Source organism: Phasianus colchicus, chromosome 4, assembly GCF_987193195.1.
Source record: "Phasianus colchicus chromosome 4, bPhaCol1.hap1.1, whole genome shotgun sequence".
NCBI lineage: Eukaryota > Metazoa > Chordata > Aves > Galliformes > Phasianidae > Phasianus > Phasianus colchicus.
Genome location: NC_143439.1, coordinates 34964398 through 34988387, shown reverse-complemented (window position 1 = coordinate 34988387; position 23990 = coordinate 34964398). Strand labels below are relative to the sequence as shown.

General features: G+C 41.3%; 1 protein-coding gene across 6 annotated transcripts in view; it reads left to right on the top strand.

Moving 5' to 3' along the window:
- The window catches only part of AFG2A (AAA ATPase AFG2A), a 204062-nt gene that overhangs the window by 211 nt on the left and 179861 nt on the right, over positions 1–23990 (top strand). For all 6 annotated transcript variants that reach the window (XR_016466056.1, XR_016466055.1, XR_016466057.1 and 3 more), the window contains exons 2-10: positions 284–408; positions 1239–1396; positions 3836–3894; positions 4947–5579; positions 7916–8045; positions 8703–8759; positions 9595–9718; positions 10998–11253; positions 23390–23544. Coding sequence is in view for 3 of the 6 variants with exons in the window: in XM_090139166.1 (XP_089995292.1) it covers positions 284–408; positions 1239–1396; positions 3836–3894; positions 4947–5579; positions 7916–8045; positions 8703–8759; positions 9595–9718; positions 10998–11253; positions 23390–23544 (1697 nt within the window). In the remaining 3 variants the exon portion in view is untranslated. The remainder of the gene's footprint in view (positions 1–283; positions 409–1238; positions 1397–3835; positions 3895–4946; positions 5580–7915; positions 8046–8702; positions 8760–9594; positions 9719–10997; positions 11254–23389; positions 23545–23990) is intronic.

Genomic DNA, 23990 nt, shown 5'->3' with positions numbered 1-23990 from the left:
GTACGGGACCCGGACGGCGGGAGCGGCCCCGAGGCCGGGATCTGCCGCCCCGAGGCGGCGTCGGCACCGACGGCCTTTCGCCGCGGCAGACGCGAGGTCTGCTCGGTAAACGGTGCGAGGGCCCTGCCGCTCGCCCGGCCTTCGGTGCCGCGGGAACGCGCTCCGTCTGTGCGCGGCCCGTGCTGCCGAGGCGCGGCCTGCGGGCGTGCTTGTGTGGGAGCGCGGGGCGTGCGGCGCGTGTCCCGCGTGCGGAGCGGTGATGTGCTTCTCCTGAACCTTTCAGAAGATGACAAAATCCCCAAGATGTTCCGGAGAGCCCTGGCGCAGCTGTCTCTGAACGGCATGAAGGCCGCCAACATCTGCATCGGTCGCCCGGTGCTGCTCACGGCGGCGGGAGGAAGGCAGGAGGTGGGTGAGGCCCCGGCCCTTCCATACTCTGCTCCTCCTTTGGGCAGCCCCTCGCGTTCCCGTCCGCTGGGAAACTCGGTGCTGCTCGTACCTTAGCCCTCCGTGGAACCAGGCTGCAACCTAATCCTCCTTCTTCCTCAGCCCCTGGTTTTATTAATATTGCTTACTTTGGAGGACTGAATGTGGGGCCACGGACAGCTGTTTGCTTTGAACCTGCTTTAAATGGCATCCTGGCTTCTACCAGAAGTAGCGTTGCCAGCAGGACTGGGGAGATGGTTGTCTCCTTGTACTTGTCACTGATGAGGCCATATCTCAGTTACTGTGTTCACTTTTGGGGCCCTAACAAAAGACATCCATGAAAGACATCCATGCCCTATGGTCTGTCCAGAGAAGGGCAACAGAGCTGTGAAGGGTCTGGAGCACAAGTCTTACACTTAAGGCTGAGGGAGCTGCGGTTGTTCAGTCTGGAGAAGAGGAGGCTCTGAGGAGACCTTATGGCTCTCTACAACTGCCTGTCAGGAGATTGTGGCAAGGTGTTAATTAGCATCAGTCTCTTCACCTTGTTAACAGTGATAGGATGAGAGGTGATGGCTTCAGGTTGCACCAGGGGAGGTTCGGATTGGACATTAGGAAAAACCTCTGAAAGACTGGTGATGTACTTGCACAGGCAAGGGAGGTGGTGGAGTCACTGTCCCTGGAGGTGTTCAAGAAACGTGTAGATGTGGCGCTGAGGGTCACGGTTTAGTGGGCAATATTGGTGGTAGGTGGATGGTTGCACTAGATGATCTTAGTCATCTTTTCCAACCTTAATGATTCTATGATTCCTCCAGGTCTGCACTGCCTGGCCCACTCCAGGCTTCCCAGGTGGGAAGATTGGGCTGAGTGACACCATACAGAAGAGCCTGAGAGTCAGAGTGGGTGATGCCGTCACCGTGCAGCCCGTGACTGGTGCAGTCATCCAAGCAGAGGAAGTTGCTGTAAAGATGAGGTATGAACTATCTTGTCCCCTACCAATGTGCCTACTGCAAGGCATCTGCTTTGCACTGCACACTCTTAGAAGGTACCATTTTTCTTTCATGCTTGCATGGAATTAGTATGTAGGATCCAAGGGAACGGCATGGGGCCGTGTCAGGAGAGGGTCAGGTTGAGTGTTAGAAAGAGGTTCTACAGCAAAGGGTGGTGGGCATGGAACAGGGCCCTGAGCTGCCAGAGTTCAAGGAAAATTTGGACAACGCTCTCAGACATATTGTCTGATTTTTGGGTGGTGCTGTATGGATCCAGGAGTTGGAATTGTTAATTCTTATGGGTCCTTTCCAGCTCAGGGTATTGTGCAATTCTTTGAAAGTTAAGCATCCACAGATGCTTGAAGGACGAAGGCTGAAGTTTAATACCTGGTGACTAACTGCTGCCTCCTGTGAGGACAGCAGAGTGGGTCAGCTGCAGAGTGAGGAGATCTCAGCTGAGGGAGGATTAGTGCTGTTGAGGAGAGCACAATGCCACAAAGGCCGGTAGTGTGAAGACATTCTTCTTTTTGTGTGAAAGTAACAGGCAGCAATGTTAGCCAGTCTTGAGCACAGTCAACTCCTGAAGCTGAGACCAGGCTTTTGACAAGTGTGTGTGTGTGACTGCATGATCAAGGTGGGTTTTTTAAGCTCCTAAGTCACTTGTAAGGCCCAAGGATGAGCTCTGCATAGTGTTGATATTAGGTTAGAAAGAACCAGAAGGAGCCTGTGTTGTGACTGTTGTCGTTAGAGGTTGTGCTGCAAGCTTCTTCCTGAGGAACTCCTGGTGAGAAGTTGTGCCATGGCTGGGGCAGTGGAGGGCTGACAGGCTGGGGAGAGCCCTCAAAGCATCACCTATCATGTGTGTGACTTTTACTTATTGGAATGTTTTGGGTTTTTTTTAACTGGAAACTCTCGCAGAAGGGGTTTGGTTTTTTTCCCCTCTGAATTCACCAAGGGTAGAGAGCAGAAAGTGCAGATTAAGGCTGTCTTGAAATTACAAAGGCTTTGAAAAATTAGCTGTTTATTGATCTGCTTATCTTTGTCACTGACCTAACGTTCCACAGACAGGACTTGGGTTAATGCAGAATCTGGTTATGGTTATTTCCTAAATAAAGCTATTTTGTAATCACTTTGAAAAGTCTCCCAACACCTGTAATTTCTCTAAGAAAATGAAAAAATCATGTCATTGCAGCTTTTTGCTACAGCTAATTTAGTCCTATAGGAAGTTTGGTTTGATGTTACAATATTTGACTGTTATTACAAACAGTTTGGTTATAAAAGACATAGGGTTTGAATTTTGGGTGGTCCTGTGCAGACCCAGGAGTTAGACTTGTGTATCTCCTCCAGCTCTGGATATTCTGTGCACCTGTGATAAGAATGGAGTCAGAGGAATAGTGTGTAACTTCTGGAATACTTGTGGTAACTGTAATTCTTTTTGAAACTGTTTCAAAGCGAGGATTTTCCTTCTGAAGAAGGACTTTGTGCCCAAATCCTTTACTCAGTTTCCTAGAAATGCTATACATAGTGTGCCCCCAAATTAAAAGTCACATAAATTAAGGTTTTTCTAGAATGACTCTAGGAGAGAACACATGCAAACAGGAGTTTGTTTTAAGCCTACTGATTTACTGCAAACCACTGTAGTAAATTACAGTGAGATATGTACTAAGTTAACAGAAAATTTACAGCCGATCTATCAGATAAGATTAGTTATTAGAAGAATAAATGGAATCCTGTTGTCCTAGAATTTCTTACTTTTCTAGATGCTTTACAGGTATAATTTATTCTCTGAAAATTTGTATCTCTGGGGATTTGCTTGTGTGCATTATTTATTTTCCAGTTAAAACCAACCTCCAGTCTCAGGCCCCAGCAATGCAATTGAGTGTGTATTTGCTTGTCAGGCGAGGTTGTGGCATTTTGAGGGCTCCCCTCTGATAGCAGAATGCTTCTTTCCCTCAAGTTTCTTTTTTGATCGGTGAAACTGAGAAATGGACTTTTATTTCTAGGCTTGGAGCTCCCTCTCTTGGTCATAATTTTATTTGCAGCTGCTGCACCTGATGCAAATGTTTTTGGTGATGCTGTTCACCTCTGTGACGCTTACAGGGGCTGACCTGTGGAATGGACTCATAATATATAATCTAGATTTGTAAATGTAACTTACTCTATTGCTTATTGCAGCATTTTGTATGAAAAATGGAACAAAATTCCATATAAACACTCCTTTTGTTAGCTGTGTGACTAATATCTTTCGAGTTGTTACTGGAATCAAAGACTGTAAGGAGCTCATTTATCTCTTCTGATTGTGGGATTAAATCTCAGTGTGTAAAGTTGGTGATATTCATTGTCCTGGTACCCTGGTGGCATAGACTCCGTTTTATTTTTGTAGCAGTTAGTGATTGAAAAAATATTGTTTCTTCTTACCACAGGGACAAAGATGCCCATATTAATGCTGAGGAAATGTCTGTCTGTCTGCTGAGAAACTTAGGTATAAATTTTGTTGCTCTTCTTTTGACTGTTCAGTTTTTTGTAGTGCAGTGGAAGGTCACATTTTGGATAGAAAAGCAGAGAGTTTCCTCTGTTTTCAATTGAGGGCTTATGCCAAAATAGAAGGGATTATTCTTCTCACAGGGATCTTCTTTGGGCTAAATCATATTACTATGATTCAAATATATAACTTGTCTTAATCGTGCTCTTTCTTTCTTTTGTACCTACGGCTGTTTCAAGATACTGTTGTTGAGCTGTCATTGTTGGCTTCCTGGCTGATGGACTTTGGGGCTGTCTTGTGTTGTGAAGAAAAAAAGAACGATACTATGCATTAAGAACAAGATAAGGGATCAGTACTGGTGTGAAATCCCATGCTCTGAATCTTTAGTGTATTGATAATAAATAAACAAAATTACTTTTCATTGGGTAGCAAGTGTCTGTAAGTAAGGAAAAAATAAAACCAGTGTGTTTTTCAAGGTATTGGAATTCAAAGTTTTAATTTCTCTTCTCAGTAATAACCTTCTGGTTTAGGGATATATAATAACAGTGCTGGCAAGCTAAGAAGCAGGAAGTACAAACTGGATTCCAGATTTGTGAGTTTGGCTGGAAATAATAACTCCTGTTTACATTACTGCTTTTTTGTGCCCGTAGGGTACATTCAGATCACATTTCCAGATCTCTCTCTGCCAACACAGAGATAAAACTTTACCTTCTGTAGATCAAGGCTTAGGCTGAATATGAAATAGTGTGAACCTATGGGGCACACAGCAAATACAGTATTAATTCTGTAATCCTGCTGTGCACACTGTGTGGAGTTCAGAACACTCAAGTAATGGTGGGCTTAGTACAAGAGTTTATGTACGATGACAAATGTTTATCCAGTAAAGTCTTCTTATGTATAAAAGGATCATGTAAATTATGTAACTACCTTCTGGGGTGTTAATTTATAGCACTCTTTACATTTACTGTAAAGGCTGTCTTAAAATTATTGCCACCAATTACTTTTATCAACTTTCTCCTTTTCTTTTTTTTTTCTTTTCAATTCTCTCACAGATGGGAAAGTTGTTTTACCAGAAAATCTCCTGGCATTCAGTTTCTATGGCAAATTGTGTAATGTGGTGGTAATGAAAGTGAAGGGGACTGACAGTCTGGAGCTGCATGCCCAGGCTGGTGCCGTTTCCAGCGAGGTGTGTGAGCCAGACCTGGAGAAATCTGACTTGGAGACGAGTGCACTGGATCTGTCCTTACAGCTCAGCAGGATGGACATTGATGAGGATCCAGAGGCTGCATCTGCAAGCACTCCATCCAAACTGGTGTGTCTGAGTTCACCAGTTACACCCAGTTCTGCTGTGGCAGCCGCTGGTCAAGGTTCTCAGGGAGATGAAGCCTACAGCAGGGAGGGTACTGCAGACCTGGCTGCTGGTTTGGAGCTGCCCAGGAAAGGAGGCAGTGAGGGACTTCCATCGGCTGCCATACCCGGAGCATTCAGCAGCACAGACACTTTTTATTACATTTCTTCAAGAACTAGAATCAGTTTTATAGAAACTAGGATGAACATAGCAGAAGATAGTGACCACGGACCCCAAGTTACCTATGACATGATAGGAGGTTTAAGCAGCCAGCTGAAAACTATTAGAGAAATGGTTGAACTGCCCCTGAAGCAAGCTGAACTGTTCAAGAGTTACGGTATGATGCTAAGAGTTGACTTTCTTCACTTGATACTAGTTATTTTTTTCCTGTGACTTTTTTTTTTTCTTATAAACCAAGTTATTTTTACCAAAATATGCACTGAACTTTATGTCATGCTGATCCAGCATACCTGAGTGTCCAAGCATTGTCAAACTGTTTTACAGTTTGTACTACGTGGCTACGATGGAGATGTAGTGGTTAGCTTGTGTGAAACATAATTCAGTAGGAAAGTAACATGTATCTATCTCTAGGACAACTCAAATAATGCTTAGGCAGAGTTTATAGCAAATAGTAAAGACCTTATACATGGACATTTGAAAGGTGTATTTTCCCAGGTTTTATTTATTTATCTATTTATTTAGACGAAGTCAACTAATCATATTTTTTTAAGTTGAGAAAAATGAGGTGAGCTGTTGTTATATCTCTGTGCGTCACAGGGTTCCTGTTAAACGTTCAGGAAGCGTTCCCCCAACTGCAGTGTTTCTTATGCAAGTGCAGGGTTTAAATCCTAATGGTTACTGTTGCCATATTTTAATCTATATCTAATATCTATATCTATATCTCTGTGTATATGCAGGGGTTTTGTAATGAAGATAAAACTACACTGTGTTTATCTCAAATGAATCTGTCCATAAAGTAGGCACACCTGCTCCTTGTACATGTCTAGGTGCACATCACTGTGAGGTAGGGCTCTTACTTATAAATACTTCTTTTGTATCACGTCTTTGAGGCTCTTTATTTCCCTGCATTGCCTCTCCCCCCCACATCCATCAAAACGGAGGTGATATCTATCATCCATCACTGTGACAAATTCCCTAACACTCAGGCCCTGCTCAGGCATGAGCTGAGTGTCTGTCAGTGGGATGCTGTGAGGAGCCTCCTTCCCTGCACTGTCCAGCTCTGACCTCCAACTCCAGCATCACCACGTGTTCTTGTGTTGAACCAAATATTGCTTCAGCAGCAACATTCTTCACACTTGGCTCCCAGTGTATCCAGTCAGATTCTCTGCTTCTTCCACAACCACAGGAGTGCTGGGAGAGGAGAAAATGGGGCTGCCCTGGAGGCCAGAGCTGCCGTGTGGCTCTGTATCCTGCGGTATCAGAAACACCACACGAGGGAGCAGTGTGTGCTGGAATTGGCTGTTAGAAAGTGCAAAGGCACTATTCCTGTCCTCTGTCAATTAGCAGATCAGTTTTGCCCTTTTGAGTTCCTAAGACTCAATCTTTGTGCCTACATCAGGTGTCTTGCCCTCTGTCACTGCAGCAACGCACTTCATCCAAAGTTGGTCCCCTCTTTTGGCTTCTTAATTTTCACTTCTTGCTTTTGGCTTTCTACTCTCTCAATTTGCCTCTGCTGGTCTGAAATGTTTTTTTTTTCCAGCTGAGGTCACAATCTAACTTTGCTGTGGTCATCTGTAGCTTGTATCCAGTTTTAGCTGGACCCAGGAATATTTTGTTCTTTCAGTGTCCGTTATGTTCTTTCTGTCTTCCATTTCATCTTTCTGTCTTCTTTGGCTTTTCATGTTTACTATTAAAGGGGCACATTTGTCCTTTTGACACGTGGGTGTCAAAACACTGTCAAACTGGGTGTCAAACTGGAACAGGCTGCCCAGAGAGGTTGTGGATGCCCCATCCCTGGAGGTGTTCAAGGCCAGATTCGATGGGGCCCTGGGCAGCCTGGTCTAGCATTAGGTGGGATGATTGGTGGCCCTGCCTGTGGCAAGGGGGTTGGAGATTCATGATCCTTGATGTCCCTTCCAACCCTGGCAATTCTGTGATTCTGTGGGTGTCATCTTTTTTGACGACTGCTGGAAGGTGTAGCCAAATACTTCAATCCAGATAGGTATTTCTGAGATCTCTGGAGTGTGGAGGAAAGGTCGTTTTCTGGTGTTGGAAATTTGGAATAATGGCACTGTAGGAGTCGTTAATAACTTCAAAAATTACATTTATGAAGACGAGGTGCTTAGACCAATAATTTTTTGGAAAAAATAACCCATAAAACATAGGGAGAATTGTAATTCAAACTACAAAAGAAAATAAAACAATTGAAATGTTTGCTTTTTAAACAAAATCATTTGGACTTTAAAATAGTTGAATAATGCATCCCGTCTAAGTGTCACACATCTTGTAGAGAGCTCTTTCCCGTGAAAATGCCATTATATCAAAATGAAAAGAATAATGTTGGCTAGAGAAATGAATGCTGAGATCAAGTTCTAATCAGTAATAACTGTAGGGCAGCAAAATGTGCAAATGCAGCGTAATGTGCACATGATAAAGGAGGCATTTATCACAAATAACTCTCTTCTCTGTTTGTGTGCATGTGCTGGCTGGAAGGAATCTCACCTCCTAGAGGAGTGCTGTTGTATGGCCCTCCAGGTACTGGGAAGACTCTCATTGCCAAAGCCATTGCAAATGAGGTTGGCGCTCATGTAACTGTTATTAATGGTCCTGAAATAATAAGCAAGTAAGTCCTCAGTTTATGTTCATTAATTCTATAGGTACATTAGCATCTACCCATTGGAAATCCATCATCCTCTGTGGAATTGGCTGTAGGTTATCCATTCAAGAGTCAAAAACAGATGGGAAAGGCTTCTCTCAAGTAGGACTCCTCTTTCTTGTTGCAGTAACAGAGTTTCATTGGATTTGGCTTAGAAATTTCGGTAAGCATGGACTGAATTAAAAAGAAGACTAAAACTGCACCTGCAGTCGCATGCTATTTCTGCAACCAGAGGAGTTACTTTACTTGCTGATGTGTATTTGAATTACTTCACTTGTTGAATTGTATTTGAAATTAATAGATGACAGTGTACAGATTAATGACTCCACGAAACTTTTCTTTGTTGTTGTTCTTTAAAAACACAGATATAAATTGTTTCTAGCACAGTTGATTTTTTGCTATTTAGAACATAGGTGTATCCTTGTGTTTTTTAACCTGTTTTTTGTTCTTGTGGATGGAAGGTTATTTTCGATTTGCATGTGCTTCATAAATTTGCTGGAGACTTTGAGAGGGTGCGCTATGGCTTTTTGGAACACACAAGCAGTAATTATTTAAGTTGCCCAGAAAATACAGAAAAACTCACCATTTCTTATTAAAATATTTAAAATAGTTTAATTATCATAGGTTTTATGGAGAATCTGAATCAAGACTACGTCAGATATTTGCCGAAGCTTCTTTACGGTATGTTCTTTTGGATAATTATATTCATGCTCATTTCTTTGCAGTATTGGTCCCAGAGTTAATGGTTTTCAAAGAAAAACATCTGCAAGAATCTTTGAATTGAATTATTTATTTCTTGCAGTGGTTTTAAAAGGAAATAAATTTATTTATAAAAAGCTAAGTAAAAGGAGAACAGTGAAATTCTAGTATGCCTGTTAAATGTTTTGGACGCTACCCTGGTTAAGGGTCTGTTAAAGAAGGTGCCAGAGTGCTTTATCTGTGTCATTAGTGCATGGTACACTTAGTTCAGCAGGTGGAAGCATGAGCCAGAGTTTCACCTGGATCCAAATTTTTCTAGTTTTATCTTGAAAGAGCAGTTTAAGACTGAGCTGGGATGTGGAAGCTAGCTCTGAATGAGCTAGTGTTGGTCCTGGATATAGGACGCCTCTCAATTATGGTGGCAAATTTATTGGATCTTATTGAGGCAGACTTTGAGATGTTGTTGATAATACTTTAGCAAAATGCTATCACATCACGTATTTGTGCAGGTGGCAAGTAAGAGGCTGTGTTTTTATTCTCTCAATCAGTGTTGAGTCTTTGGAAGAGAGTCATAGGAAAGTAAACTGACTTGGTCATTGACGATGTTGTCTAATATTTTAGTCATTTTGGTTCTCCCTTAGAGTAGTGCCATACTCAGTTTCAAATTTTTCAGTTGCTTAAAGCGGTGGGATGCTCATTAATTTTCATTGGAACTGGATATTTTCCTTATAAAGTTCTGCAAGTCTGTGTCTTGGGTTTTTTTAGTTCTCCTGAGCTACCTAACAGGTGTTTTTATTCTTTCCAATTTTTTTTCCAGTCGTCCTTCTATTATATTTATAGATGAATTGGATGCACTCTGTCCAAAGAGAGAAGGGGCTCAGAATGAAGTGGAAAAGAGAGTTGTAGCTTCCTTGCTGACATTAATGGATGGCATTGGCTCTGTAAGTAGACTCATTGAGGCAATCAGTGTGTATGGGAACTAACTGAGCAAAGTATTTTTATTTCTATAGTGCAGCCAATTTTAGATATGTCATTCAGGGAAAAAAGACAGTAGCCTTAGGTGAAACTTTATGTAGTAATCTAATGCTTTACTGGATGCTAGGCATAGGGAGGGAATGTCCCCTGGTAGCTGTGGGATAAAAAGAAAGTAAATCTTTTTCCATTTCTGGTCTTTCATTGGACTTCTCCTATTTCTGTAGTTCTGGAGACAAAACTGAAATTTTATTGCTAGCTCGTCATTGAACTAAACTAGCTAATTTGATTGCTCTGACAAAGAGATCAAGATATTTCTGATAATTTGTGGTCTGCATTACTAAAGGAAACAATGACTATTTTAAGATTGCTATAGTAAAATTTAGGATATAACAAAAGCCTACTGAAGAAAAACAGTAAATTTAACTGACGTTAGTGTATTACATATTAAGACCATAAAATTTGCCAATCTCTCATTCATTCTTTCTGTTTACTAGCAGGAGAGACAAAAGAACTCTGTCCACAATATGAAAAATGAATCTCTGTTGTTTATTTAATCTGCAAGTTTCTTGCTATTTTACTGCACTGTGGCTTTTGCTGACCGGTCATGGATTGTTCAGTCAGAACATATTTTCTCATGGCAAAGACTGCTGAATGTTCTCCATGGAGAAAGTACTTCATTCTCAAAATGCAAATGGCAGTGCAAGTGACCTTGTTGATTTTGCCTCTCTTTGAATGTGAAAAGCAGAATTTGAGGAAATTAGTTAGGATTTTTGACTTTGCTTTTACTACTGAGCCTACAGAGGGTTCTGTAACCTGCCATCTCTGCTGCTTTCTATACCCTAAATGATTTGCCTCCCAACCTTGTTTGTTCAGGGTCTGTTGAAACCTTTTTGTTCTTATGCCAGCACTACCTTCTAGCCTAAATGCTGACTTTTTTCACCTAGGTGCTTACTTTCCTGATACTGGAAAGCAAGTTCTTGGGAATTAGAGAGATACGCTAGGATTAAGGGATCTTGGAGTGTAGTTTGTTTTTTGTTGTTTGTACGTACATAAAACCTAAGGTATTTCTAAATTGTAGGTACAGTTTGGGGGTTGATTTGCTTTGCTCCTTTAGGTCTATCATCAGGATTTAATGTGTGTAGGAGCTGTGAAAAGTAAGCAGGAAATATGTTTACGTTAAATTACATTAAAATATGTTTATAAATGTAATTACAATTAGTGTTTTGCATTGTTTGATGTGTTCAGGAAGGCAGTGAAGGGCAGCTCGTGGTACTTGGGGCCACCAATCGTCCTCATGTGCTAGATGCAGCACTGCGCAGACCCGGCCGTTTTGATAAAGAAATAGAAATAGGAATTCCTAATGCCCAAGACCGTCTGGATATACTACAGAAGCTTCTGAAGAAAGTTCCCCATTCTCTCACAGCAGCAGAGATGATGCAACTGGCTGATAGTGCACATGGTTATGTGGGTGCTGACTTAGCAGCCTTGTGCAAGGAAGCAGGTAAGGATTTGTGTATCTTATTTAGTATTTTACTTAACAATTAGCATATTCTTTAAAAAAAAAAAAAGAAAAATAAAAAATAGAAATCCACAGTCTACTAATTTTGAAAGGATGCACAGCTTTTGAAAGGATGAGATCTGATATTTTTTGTGTCAAAGGAAACTTAGTCCAGCACAGAGCATGAGGAACGCCAGTCTGCTCCTGCACAGACCCAGAAAATGTTTGAGCATTTATTGATTTAAAAAACGAATGTTAAGATTATTAACACCAGGAATCCCTTGTGCCAGTTCTGGAGCACCTGATATCTGTCTCTTGGTTTTCTAGTGGTTTAGTGAGTTAACTGACCTACCCCTAGGAATTTTTCTGCTTGGATTGAAATCCCGTGTTGCTCAGGCTGAACAGCTTGTCCTGCAGATCTGCATTCCCAAGATGCTGAGACATTGAATATTGATTAATTCTGTACCGCATGCTTCTGTGTAATTTATCTGTTAGCAGGAGCCTGTGACTGGGGCTGTGTGTGCTGGTTGGGTCAGGCAGCTCAGCTGGGGCACAGCATGGGGGCCTCCCCTGGCCTCCAGTAGCAGCACAGCGTTGTAGAACCATCCACGCATCCTGCAGGAAGGGTTCAGTGTGTTCCAGGCGGTCCTTAAACACAAGCTCACTTCTGTTTTCATTGGATGAAATACTAAAAGTGCGCTGTATCAGTTCTTACATTTTGCTAGAATGTGTCGACATGGTTTAAGTGCTGGACCTTAAGTCTACCCAAGAACAGCTGTTTAAAGCAGTCTAGTCAAAATATGACTCTTCAGTTCTGCTTACGCATATTTGCTCCCATATAGTTGGCAAATATGTATTTGCTGTATGTGCTGGTTACTTCTATTTCCTTTGGCACTTGGACAGCTTCCTCTGGCAGTGACCCTGCACAGTTAATTCTTGCATCAGAATTAACTATTATGCTGACAGAAGTATTATTAGGGCTGATGGTGCTGGGAACGGCAAGATCTTTGCCTGCCAATTTCCAGAATTTTAAGGAGATGGTTCTCAAATAAGAATTTGTGGACTTTGCACGGATCAAGATGAAAAAAATATGTATGGACATAGCAAGGCCTCATAAAGTGTTCTTCTGCTGGCTACGGTTGTGCTCTGTTTTAAGTTAGCAAACGTTCATTTAAAGACAAATGTGTACAACCAACAGCAAAAGAAGAGGCTCCCTGTCTCCTGTGATCCAGCCTCAGTGCTGCTTGTGAATTCTGGATATTTTGTCATCCAGCTGCATAGAGGAGATATTTACCCTCTTTCAGAGGGCTTTTCAGACAGCAAATTGTAAATGTTGTGTAAACTGAATGTAGATCCAAAGCTCTGGCATCTACCAGTGGGAGTGCAGGATGCACTGCTATCTGGGAGCTTTGCATGCAAACCCAGTGCTTGGAACAGGAGAATGAGGATTTCTCCTTTTTCATTGATCTTCCCTGAGGTTTGAAGCCATGCTGTTAAATATCTGTCATTTGCTAACTTGGAGTGACCTCTGCTGGGGAAAATACAGCCCAGCTGCTTTAACATTACATACACAGAAATTAAATTGCTTGTGGTTAAGGAATATCCATAGTAGTGTGGGTTTTTTTTTTAATTGTTTAAGCTCTTAAAATCTATTTTTATATTAAAATTTCAACACCTTGTAAAATATTACTAGTTTCACTGGAGTTAGACTTAGGAAAGAGAACTTTTATGAGGTAATTTCTCTGTAGCAGCACAGGGTTGTTCCATGTGGCAAGTGTTACAGTGATTTGTCTTTTTGTTGTTTTGCCAAGCAGTGGGCTCCTGTTGCTTCACTTCAGAAACTGTGCCATAGGCCAAGACAGTTTGCTGTCCAGGAATGCTCTCTGATAGTCTGCCTAAGTATTCCTTGTTTACTTTTATCCTATTATTTCTATTTACATCCTTGTATAACACTTTCAGTCTCCCTCCTTAGTGTTTACACCCTTTAGATATCTGAAGGCTGTTCTCATGTCCCCTACCTCCTCATTCATTACTTGGCCAAACTATAAATATTTAGCTCGTTTAATCTTTCCTCATAAATAAGCCCTTCCTGCCTTCTGAGAACTTCTGTGGATTTTCTCTGAACTCCCTCCAGTTCGTCAATAATCTTTTGGTAACGTGGTGCTCAGAATTGAACCCGATGCTCGTATTTATTAAAATATAAAACATAATGTAAACGTATAGTTAAGACTGCTGGTGTGAGTTTCTACGTAATCAAGGTGTTTAATATTCAGGTGGTATCTGAGTTAAGAGTTCCTTTGCAAATTTTAAATGCAGCAATACCATCTGACATGCATGCAAGTATGGGTAAAACACGGAAATGAATTTAGAGGCATGAATTCTGAACTTGGTTGTTACAGCAAGATTATTCTTGCTTGTTGATTGGAGATCTCTTGACTCCGTTAGCATCTTGAGATGCTTTGTTTGTGGCTGGAAAGCCTGAAAGTTTACAAGCTGGAACAGTTTATATTCTCAACACGAAGTTTAGAGAATTTCTGAAGGACTCATCCTTCCTTATCTTTATACTTCAACTTTGTTTTTATTTTTTATGCACATGTATAATATTGTGTATATAGTGCTTATATAAACCAAGGTTGTAGAAGTTAATATAACATGGTAAATGTAGTAACTGTATGACAACAGCCAAAACTTTCACTTTGGCATCAATAGTTAAGTTTTCTAAGATTCCTCATTATAAAAGCTTTTGTTTGTCTTCTATCCAGTTCTGACTAATGTGAATTAATGGAAAGTAAACAGCTATTGTAGAGTTAAATATATTCCAACTGTTTTCTTGGCAGAACTCGTTTGTTCTCCATGTGAGTGGTACTTGCTTATATTTCTGGGGTCAGGCAAACCATTTCTCTCTTCTGTTCAGCAGCTCAGTGCATTTTCATGGAAGTCATTAAGAAGTTTCAGGAGCCTCTTAAGATCAGCTTGCACTGAATGTTTCTACTCTCTTGTGTTTGTGGTGTAAGGAAGGACAATGTTGTGTATGCCAGCTTGCACTGAATGTTTCTACTCTCTTGTGTTTGTGGTGTAAGGAAGGACAATGTTGTGTATGCTAGAATGGGCAAGGAGAAGAAATGGAGACAAAGAACCCAGAGGATGTGTGTCATGCTCTGGGCGTTTCCAATGTTAATATGACCAAACACGTTAAATACTTGTGTATGGATGGATGTAATCATCAGTTAAGCATGGTTTTATTTCGTCCTTCTAAAGTATTAGAGGGTTTTTCTTTCAGTACCGTCTTTTCCACTGCAGAAGATAGTCTTGGCATAAAATGAAATGACAAAATTATCTGGCTGTTTGTATGGAAAAATCCTAGGTATCATGAGCCTTATGATATTGTTGCAAGAGCTGACAACGGGGTGATGAGCATCAGCTCTTTGTCCCAGCCCTTGCTGTTGCACAAGTTACATGTATTTATCTAGTGTTGAGCAAGATACTGTTTGTCAGATTTGGAAATAACTAAGAAATTGCTTATGATCAGTCTTACAAAGTTGAAAGCAAAAATGTCAGTCCTAATGTGAAAGAATCACTGGCTTGTATGAAAGGCTCTTCTCAGAATTAACATACCTCATCTCTGTTCAAGGTTCTGTTGTCTATAATGACTACACTGGAAAAATAGTGATTTTTAGGTTTCTCTTCTGCCTGGCAGTCTGCTTGTGATTCCCATTGTTAATTGTGTATTGCTGCTTCTTGCAACCTGTCTTAAAGAATCATAGAATCATAGAATTACTCAGGTTGGAAGGGACCTCAAGGATCATCAAATCCAACCACAACCTAACCATAGTACCCTAACAACCCTCTGCTAAATCATATCCCCAAGCACCACATCCAAAGGATGACAGCATAGTGTGGAAAACCTGCTAGTACCTCAGTGGGCAGTTACCCATTACCTGTTGGACATCAGCGTGCGATGGGCTCCTCATGGTTGGCTTCAGATGACTTGAGTACCTTCTATGGGATCCATGTGCACAGAATTCCTGCCAAGGAAAGGGCTTACTGATGTGTGCAGCTGAGAAACTTGTATTCTTAAGACCGGAAGACGTTTACCTAAGTTGTTTAGTAGACCACCTTCTACTGTGAACAGCTGCCTTCAGAATTGTTCTATCTCAAGTGAAGGCAGTGTTTGGGAAATAGACTGCCATATCCTTGCATGTAATGTCCATGTTTGTACGCTCCTGAAAGCTTGTTGCTTCTGCTTTAATTAAGTGGCCACACAGCCTTTTATTAATTCTCTAAAAAATAATAATGGTTTTAATTTAACAACAAAGATAAGCACTCCACTTTTTTGGAAAAACATATGAAATGTTAATTATGTAGTGGGGACATGAATGGTATAAACTGTACTGAATGTTAGAAGATGCTTAGCAACAAAGGTTGCCAAATATAGCAATTTTTTATAAACTTATCCTTCTATGGCTGCTTGTAGCATTTCAAGAGAGTGAATATAAATATAACTTGATTTCTTCAAGAAGTGGGTTCAATCACGTTGTTTACAGAGAGAGGAAGTATTTGCTTTGTAACTCTTAGAATTTATCTCAAACATCCTTGTTCATTGCACATAATTTCAGTGTGCTGATATAAAACACTTGGACTGTGATAAGATAGCATCACAAGGAGAGGAAGAACAAATGTCTTTGTTTAAATTGTGGTCTGTCTTGCAATAACATCAGTTTGGTTCCAGTAAGGATGCTGCAACCAGTGTAACTTCCAAACTACTGTGAAAGAAGCAGTAATCGCTTTGCTTTTGCATCAAGGCTTTGTAAATCACCAGACTGCATTACAACTTACAATGCATTACTGCATTACAAGCAAGGCATTGCCTTGCTCAGATTTTGAGATTATAGTGGTTCCCTGATTTGAGCTGCTATTAGCAAAAACCTTACAGAAATAAGAAGTTGAGCTGTGTTTTTGACTAGCGTAAGTCAGCATTACTACTGAATCCGAGGGGCTACACAACTTGCATAGACATAAGATACAATTTGGTGGTCCATCCCTTAACGAATCCTGTTGTCTTGAGATCTTGTTGTCCATCAAAATCATTTGTTCCTTTTATTGCCCCTGTGTTCTTATAAGTAATACGGTTAGGATCTGTACCTTGGAATATTGACTACGGGGAAGTATTAGATCTGTAAAAATAGAAGTGACTTAATAGAATACTGTACTTGTTTTTTTTCTGGAGCCGAGAAACTTTTTCTGCACCATTTATGAAGGAAAAAGAATTTCTGCAACTCACCCTGAAAATCTGTGGGGCTGTTCATCCACCTTAGCCCTCTTGCATCAAAACAAAACGAGGCAAAGCAATTGCAGGTCTCCTTTATTCATTTATTTATTTTTATTATTTTATTTTATTTGTTATTCACCATGATCCATGGGGAGAGAAATTTCCTGAAATCCGGGCTTTTTTCTGAGCCTTGAAAATTGTGGTTCAGCTTGAGCCTTTCCCAAGATGATTTGGACCAGGGTTCTGCTGAGGGTGTGCAGTAAACATAAATATTGTTCTTGGGTTGTAATCCCAAGAGTAGGAATGTGGGTCCAGCACTGCTCTGTTGACAAAGTGATAAAGGCAGTGGGTGACCAAAGCCTGTGGGTTTATTTATTTTGCAGGGCATTTTTGGGCTTGTTTGCAAATTAACTGGTCACAGTTACAGGTAAGAAAGGGAAGGCACTTTCCCATTCCTGTTGCCGTACAAAACAAGTTGGGGAAAGGCCACTTGTCTTGGTGGGCAAAAGTCATTTAGAAAACATGGTTTTGTTGGGAATATTATTAATACTGTTTTATTGAAGAACGTATTCTTATGAAATGGAGAGATTTTTGTAGAATTGCCAGAACACAGGCTTCTAAAATGCGCTGAAAAACTCAGATGTGATATAGAAGTAACAAATGAATGTTTAGACTGGAATGTGCAAGTTTTCTTGCACAATGCTCCATCACACTAGTCTCCAGTGTAACAAGACCAGAGAATCAATTCCCATTCTTGGCATTAAGGAGCTGTAAGCCAGTGCTGTGCTCTATAGTTGTAAGGTTGGGACCGTAATGCAGATGCTGATTTTAAGCTGAAGTAAATGACCTTGTTTGCAGTCTTAATGTATTATGAACAAATGTGCCCTTGCTTGCAGGCACGTGTAATAGGGCAATGTGGTTTCTCTGGACTGTGTTTCAGCTGCGGAGGGTGAGACTCTCACCCTTTAACTTCTGCTCAGTGCTGTTCTGATGAGACTGCAACATTTTTGAATCTCTTTTCTTAGTCTTTCCGTAATTCAGTTGCACAGAAGGATGGCTGTATGAGCACCCTTGTGCTAAGATAAAACCCTTGCCCCACTGTCTTACTTTCTAAAGAGATGCTGTTGTATGTTTCTTCTTGTAGTTATTTTTTCATATTTAACATCTTTGTCTTTTTTTTTTTCTTTCTTGAATGCTATTTTTTTTTTTCTATGGAGAACACTGCTGTCAGGGCATATGAAGTTTGATTTTCCATCATAACTAGTGTTCCATGCATGGCCATGCAGGAGGAGAGGTGGGAGCGAGGGCAGGAGGCCAGCCATATGCCACCGGGGTTGAGCCAGGGCCTGCTGGTTCCCCCATGCTGACCTGGGAGGCTTTACTCATCTGAGGGCTGAGGAAGACTTCGGGACGTTTAATCTCAGTTGAGAAGCAACTCAGTAGACTTTCTTCTTGATAACAGGACCAGTTGTACTCAGGTCACTTGCCTTAACCAGTGTTCTGCAAGGTGTGTGCTTCCCTCGTTGTCTCCTACTGTGTCCTTGCTGATGTTCCACCTCCAGCCCAGGTGGGACAACCACGCTCATTGCTGCTGCTGGCCAGCACGTGTGCACTGTGGCGCCTTTCTGCTGCTGACAGAGTTCACGTTCACTGTAGCTCTGTGTTAAGCAGGCTCTGAGTTGTCACAGGTGATTCAGACCAGGTCCCTTGTGTTGAAGAGTGTTCTTTGATTTCCTGGTTCTGGAGTGCATTCCAGTTACAAATTGGAATTAAATATTTGGGATAAAGCTATTTTTTCCTCTGAGGCACAGACATACATTTTTGGGAAATGACTTGTTTGAAATGCGTGTCACATTTTAAGGTCTGTTCTGAGTAGATGCTCATACTCAGGTTGAAAAGTTATGGTTTTTATCAGTATCTGAGTAAAGGGTGATGTATCTGGGACTAGTTTAGTTTTTAGAAAAGGAATGCCCCATGCCTAGAGCATGGCTGTACTTTATTTGAACTATCCATGTAGAAGTGGTGCTCTAGCAGAAAAGGGCAGTGTTTTCTGCTCCCTCTCAGACTCCAGATAAAATGGTTTTGTACATAATGGCAAACTTAGGATTTTTTTTACTTGATAAAGATAGTGATATTTTGCCAGAAATTTTAGTTTTTGTATCTGTGTTGGTTTTGTAGTGGTATTAATTACTAATAGGTATTTGTGGAATGAATGACTGCAGTTGGGACACACAACTTTCGATATTTCTTGGAGAAATTTTCCTTGGCTTCCTCACTTGCTGTGGTCTGACAGTATTCTTACTCACAATTAGAGCAGAACTTAGCCACTGCCTGCTGTTTCTTGTCTCTCTGCCTGGTACCAGGACAGCAAAGGCAGCCCTTGTTCTTCTCACCCATGCTTAGGACCATTGCACAGGAGAGCAGCCTGGAAAGCGGGCTTCCCTCCTTGTTCCCTTCTGTTGTCATCTGCTTAGGATAAATGGTGTGTGCCTATCTGATCTGTGAAAAAACTGTTTCCTGTATGAAAGAAGCTTGGAAAATACAGTTCCTCCTTCCTTCCTTTGCCTCTCTTGCTGTAGATTTCAGCAACTCACAGTCAGCCCCACAGACGTGTCCCAGCAGATGCCGGAGCTCCTCATGCAGGACTATAAATCACAGACAGATTCCCCTCAGCAGATCAGTGCTCAGGTTAGCTGAGTGAGTTTGCAGAGTTATGGCTATGAAAGGTTTCAGAGTATTATCTTTTTTGTGCAAAGAGCACACAAAAGTTCTTTGGGGATTTTCACTTATGAGGCTGGCAGCTAAAGACAAATTGCAGAATATGATGATGAGAGCAAAGCTAGGAGTTTCTGCTTTCTGAAAAAATCCTACTTGGGCATGAATTTTGTGTGGAGGTTAAACTCACAAGAAATAAGTTATAGAAATATATTTATAGCGGTTTTATCCATAGATATTTTCTCATTTTTTGGTAATCGATTGGTGTGTTTGCTTCTGTACCAATTAAACCAAACCAACCCAACAAAGCAGTCCTAAATTGTGGTGAGTTCTTGGGACGCAGATGGAGGTACACATCTGTGCTGGCTGTGGTGACTCCTGCCCCCAGGTAAGAGGAAAGCTCGCTAGTGGTGCACAGACCCAGTGCTGTTGTGCCATTGCTTTGCCTGTGGAGCAGAGGGAATGAGTGGCTTAGACATGGCTAAGACATGGCTCTGTTGTCCCTCAGAGCTCATGGCAGCTGCTTTTGTTGCTTCCTCACCGTGATGGTTTTGCTGGGGCTGCACAGGATGCAAGATTGAACATGTGAGGATGTGTCACCTTAGCCGATGGCAGCCAGGTCTCCGTCTGCTACGTTAATGAGCTCTGTGTTCTTATGCATCTGTGCGTAACTGCAAACAAAATACATATGTGTTCTCTTTTTTCCTTTGAATTTGACCATCCAATATCTTGATGTAATAAGGTGCTGTGAACTCCATTTCTTTTAATGACATTTTATGTTCAGGAATGCTTTTGATTTGTAGTATGTGGTGCATGAAGTCCTTTAAGAGATTTCCTAGTGTTATGTCATGAATGACTGCGGCAAGTAAAAATGATCACACATAAAGGAGAGAAGTTCCTTATCTTAAAAATATTAAACATTGGAATAACTTTGTACCTGTTGCTCATGAAGGATACCCCTCTTATGGTTTCTAAAGTTCAAAATTGAGTCTAAGTTAAAAGAAATGTTTTCTTCTATGGACAAAACTTAAATTTTGGAGGATAGTGTCTGGAGATCAAGAAGGACAGGAGAATGCTCCATGTAGAGCCATTAGGGAGCTGAAATCTTTCCACATGCTGTTGTGCTTTCTGTTTCCAGTCATGCAGGAAAGCATTGGGTTGGATCTGAAAGTTGTCACGGGGAGAAATGGTGTGTGTGTCCTGGACATGATAATTTGGGAGGAAAATGCCTGATTAGCAGGGAAGAAGAAATGTTTCCTCTTGTAAACAAACTTGCACGGAAATTACAAGTTCTGGTATTGTGCTTCTGGTAGAGTAAGTCCAGGCAGGGCAGATTAGCGGAAGAAGTGTCTGATGGCACTGAAAGAAGCATGATTAATGATTTTGTTTGGTTTGGTTCATTTCCTCATGTGTTGTGTATATTCTGTTTTTAAAGCCTAAAGTATGTGTGTTCTCTGTTTGGAGTGGATGCTTTCTATTATTTACATTAGTGTGTAATTATACACAGACTCTGACAAACGCAGCAGTGTAGTAGAGTCTATTTTTAGGCTCAGGCATTTGTGATTCTGATCTAATGTGCCAACCCTTAGCCAAACTACGAGCAGGAAAGTCTTGCAGGGAGCAATGCTACCTACCTCCCGCTCAGCCCGGTACCAAGGAAGGATCAGCTGTACCAGGACAACGTGTTCTGGTGGCTTTTTCCCTCCTGTCCACTTAATTTCCTCTGTTCTAGACAGACAGGATGAGTTAGTGAGGTGGAGTGCACAGTTGCTGGACTGGAACAGATTGTTTATTTTCCATTGTTTGTAATCATGCATGACTTATTATGCTTGTGTCTTTCCAGTTTTTTGTGTTATTTTTTTTAACTGGGATTTTCCATTTATACTCCCCCAAGGATCAGCATTGCTCACAGTTGCAGTCACTGCCCTCTGAGCTGCATTCCTGCTCAGTACAGGAGAGCCCTGGGGACCAAACATATCCCTTTCCCCACAGTAGGGATCCACTGACCACCTCTACCACCCCTCACATTGTCTGAATCTTCAGTTCATCTCCATCTTCAGCAGTGATGAGCTCGTGTTTGCTGTGGTGTTTCACCCCCCTTGGCTGTGCCCGGCTCCCAGCAGCCCATTGTGTGCCCTGCCCCATGTTTCTGTATGTTACATGTGTCTTTCAGTGTCTCCAGACAAAGATGTGTTTTTTCTCCCTCAGGCAGGCTGCTGACTGTATCCTTCTGTTAGTAAGACTTTTTTTTTCCCCCCCTCTGGTTAGAGGTCAATCTGAAGTGCAGGAAAGAATGATTATGATAACAGGAGGAAACAGGAAGAATCATGCTTTCTTTTTCAATCTGTTTTTTATTATTGTTTTAATGTAAAACATTGTTTCAATTAAATGCTGACCTGTGCAATGGCGTGTGCATGCACGTGCTGAAATGAATTCAGGCTTTGTGTGGAGAGCTGTGACTTCACTATTCCTGTTCTGGATCAAGGCTGTGGCATCTCAGACCCACTGCCAGTGACCGCGGTTTCACTCTTGTGCTCCAGCAGCACAGATAGGCACCATCATGAAGAGCACCCTTCTCTTTGGCCTTTCTGTGTGATGTTCTCTGTCCACTTCAAAGTCAAGTCATTTATTTTAGGAATTCCTTACGTAATGGAAAGAAAGATAGCCATGGCGAGATTAAAATTTGTGCTAAACGAGCAGAACTGGTGGAACAGTTATGTACAGAAAGGAAAAGCGAAGCTGCTTTCTCCAAGCCTTAATTTCCTAATATTTTATTTATTCTTTCATTTTAGGGTGATTGTGCCATAGGAATTGACTTTACCCAAAAGAATATGTAGGGCTTGACCCCCAGTACCTGCTCTCACCTCCGAGCATTTGCTACAGTGCCTCTAGAATACCTCACCCCATTTGTTATTTGCTTGAATGCAAATTTTAATTTTGCAGGGGTATCTCCTCACTCAAGTTTTTCATTTGCTTGAAATGAACTGTTCTGGAGGAAGGAAGAAAGGGGGAGGAAGAACCATGAAAATTGTCTGGCTTATTAAAATGAGTCAGTTGTATTTTATGTGTGTCCTCTGGTGACCAGATTTTCATTTTCTCCTCAGCCTTGTGGAATGTTTTTATTTATATATCTTATTAGTTCTGGATGTTCTGCACAAGGGGAAACCTGAATTACAAACTTTTTTTTCATTATTGTATTAAGAGCTGGGGTATTAAATGCAGGTGCTGTGGCTCTGTCATAATTGGCAGTTAATGGAGAGACACCAGCTGTACTGGTGCACAGGGGAGGTATTATATCTCTTCACACGCTGTATATATTGTAGGAAATGCAGAATTCCTGTCATTGTCAGAAACTTTGTGTGTCCCCTACCATTCCTCCGTAGAATAAAGACAATAATCTGCTGAAAGTTAACACCGCATCTATTTTCAGAAACAGCTTATCCCATTAATTGTGCTTTCACGTAGCGTTAATTGATGTTTTGTTTGGTTAAATATAGAAAAGATTTAACAAATGTTTGCCTTTTTATGGTCATGCAAGACTAACTGGTGCTGTAGTGGCTGCCTCATATTTTTTTGCAGCACGTGACAGGTTATCCTACATATCTGTGTGTGTGTGGAGTGTGTATGTGGCTGTATGCCTACACTCAGGATTATACTTGTTATGCATTGACATATCACACACTGAACTGTTTTGATTCGTAGAGCAGGGTTACAAAGGAAAAGAGAATCCTAATCAACAGAGAAATGGACAGTTTTACAGCCGTCTTATGAGTACTGATTTAACACTTGCCTCAATTACTCTTTATCTATCCTTCTTCCCAGTTTGTGGTTTAAAAATGTGTTTAGGTCAGTGTATGGATATTTCTGCCCTCTTAGCTTCATCTCTTGGAACACGGGAATAAGGCTGTTTTGTTCTGTCTTTTGGAAGCAATCTAGTTTATATTCTGTTTATATGCGGTCATAAAATCCCCTTTTTCTTCCTCTCTCCACAGAAGTGTCTTGCATGTTCCTTGACCTACTTAGGGCCCGGCGCTGGGACATGCTTTTGAATGTCATTTCCTTTCCAGTGCTGCTGTGTGTTTGTCCATTGTACGCTTCATGTTTGTGAGAAACAGGATGAAGTCTACATGTTTTTCTGCTTTTTGTTTTTAATAGGTCTGTACGCGCTGCGGAGAGCTCTGGGGAAGAGAGCTCGCCCCTCAGACACCGAGGTGGCTGGGTCAGTGATGATTGCTTTCAATGACTTCCTGCAGGGGATGAAGGATGTCAGGCCCAGCGCCATGAGGGAGGTGGCAGTCGATGTGCCAAAAGTAAGTTGTTTTTTTGCAGTACACTAGCGACATTGTTAGAGCCACATTAAGAGTCACAGCTACGCATTGAAACGTCTTACCAAAAGAGAGTTGGTTTGTAAAGCGGAAGTCTCAAGTTGCCAATAAATTCTGTACATCATCTTTTTGTTTGCATGTTTAATTAATTATAATTTTGAAAACCTCTTTAGTTTGTAATGCTCTGGAAAGAACTGGTAGTGTAGAAGCATATTTCCTGATCTGCACTTCTGTGTTCTGAGCGTGTTAACGGAGTAAAAATCTTAAGATGTCTGCTTAAAGCTGATCTTGATTAGCTGTGTAAGCTGAAGCCTTCTGTAAAGCAGACACAAATTTAAGTGGAAACCAAGATAGCATTTGTAATCAAAGTGTATTGAAACAGAGTGATTGCTGTGATTTGTGTAAAGCAGCTGAGTAACTCTACATACAGT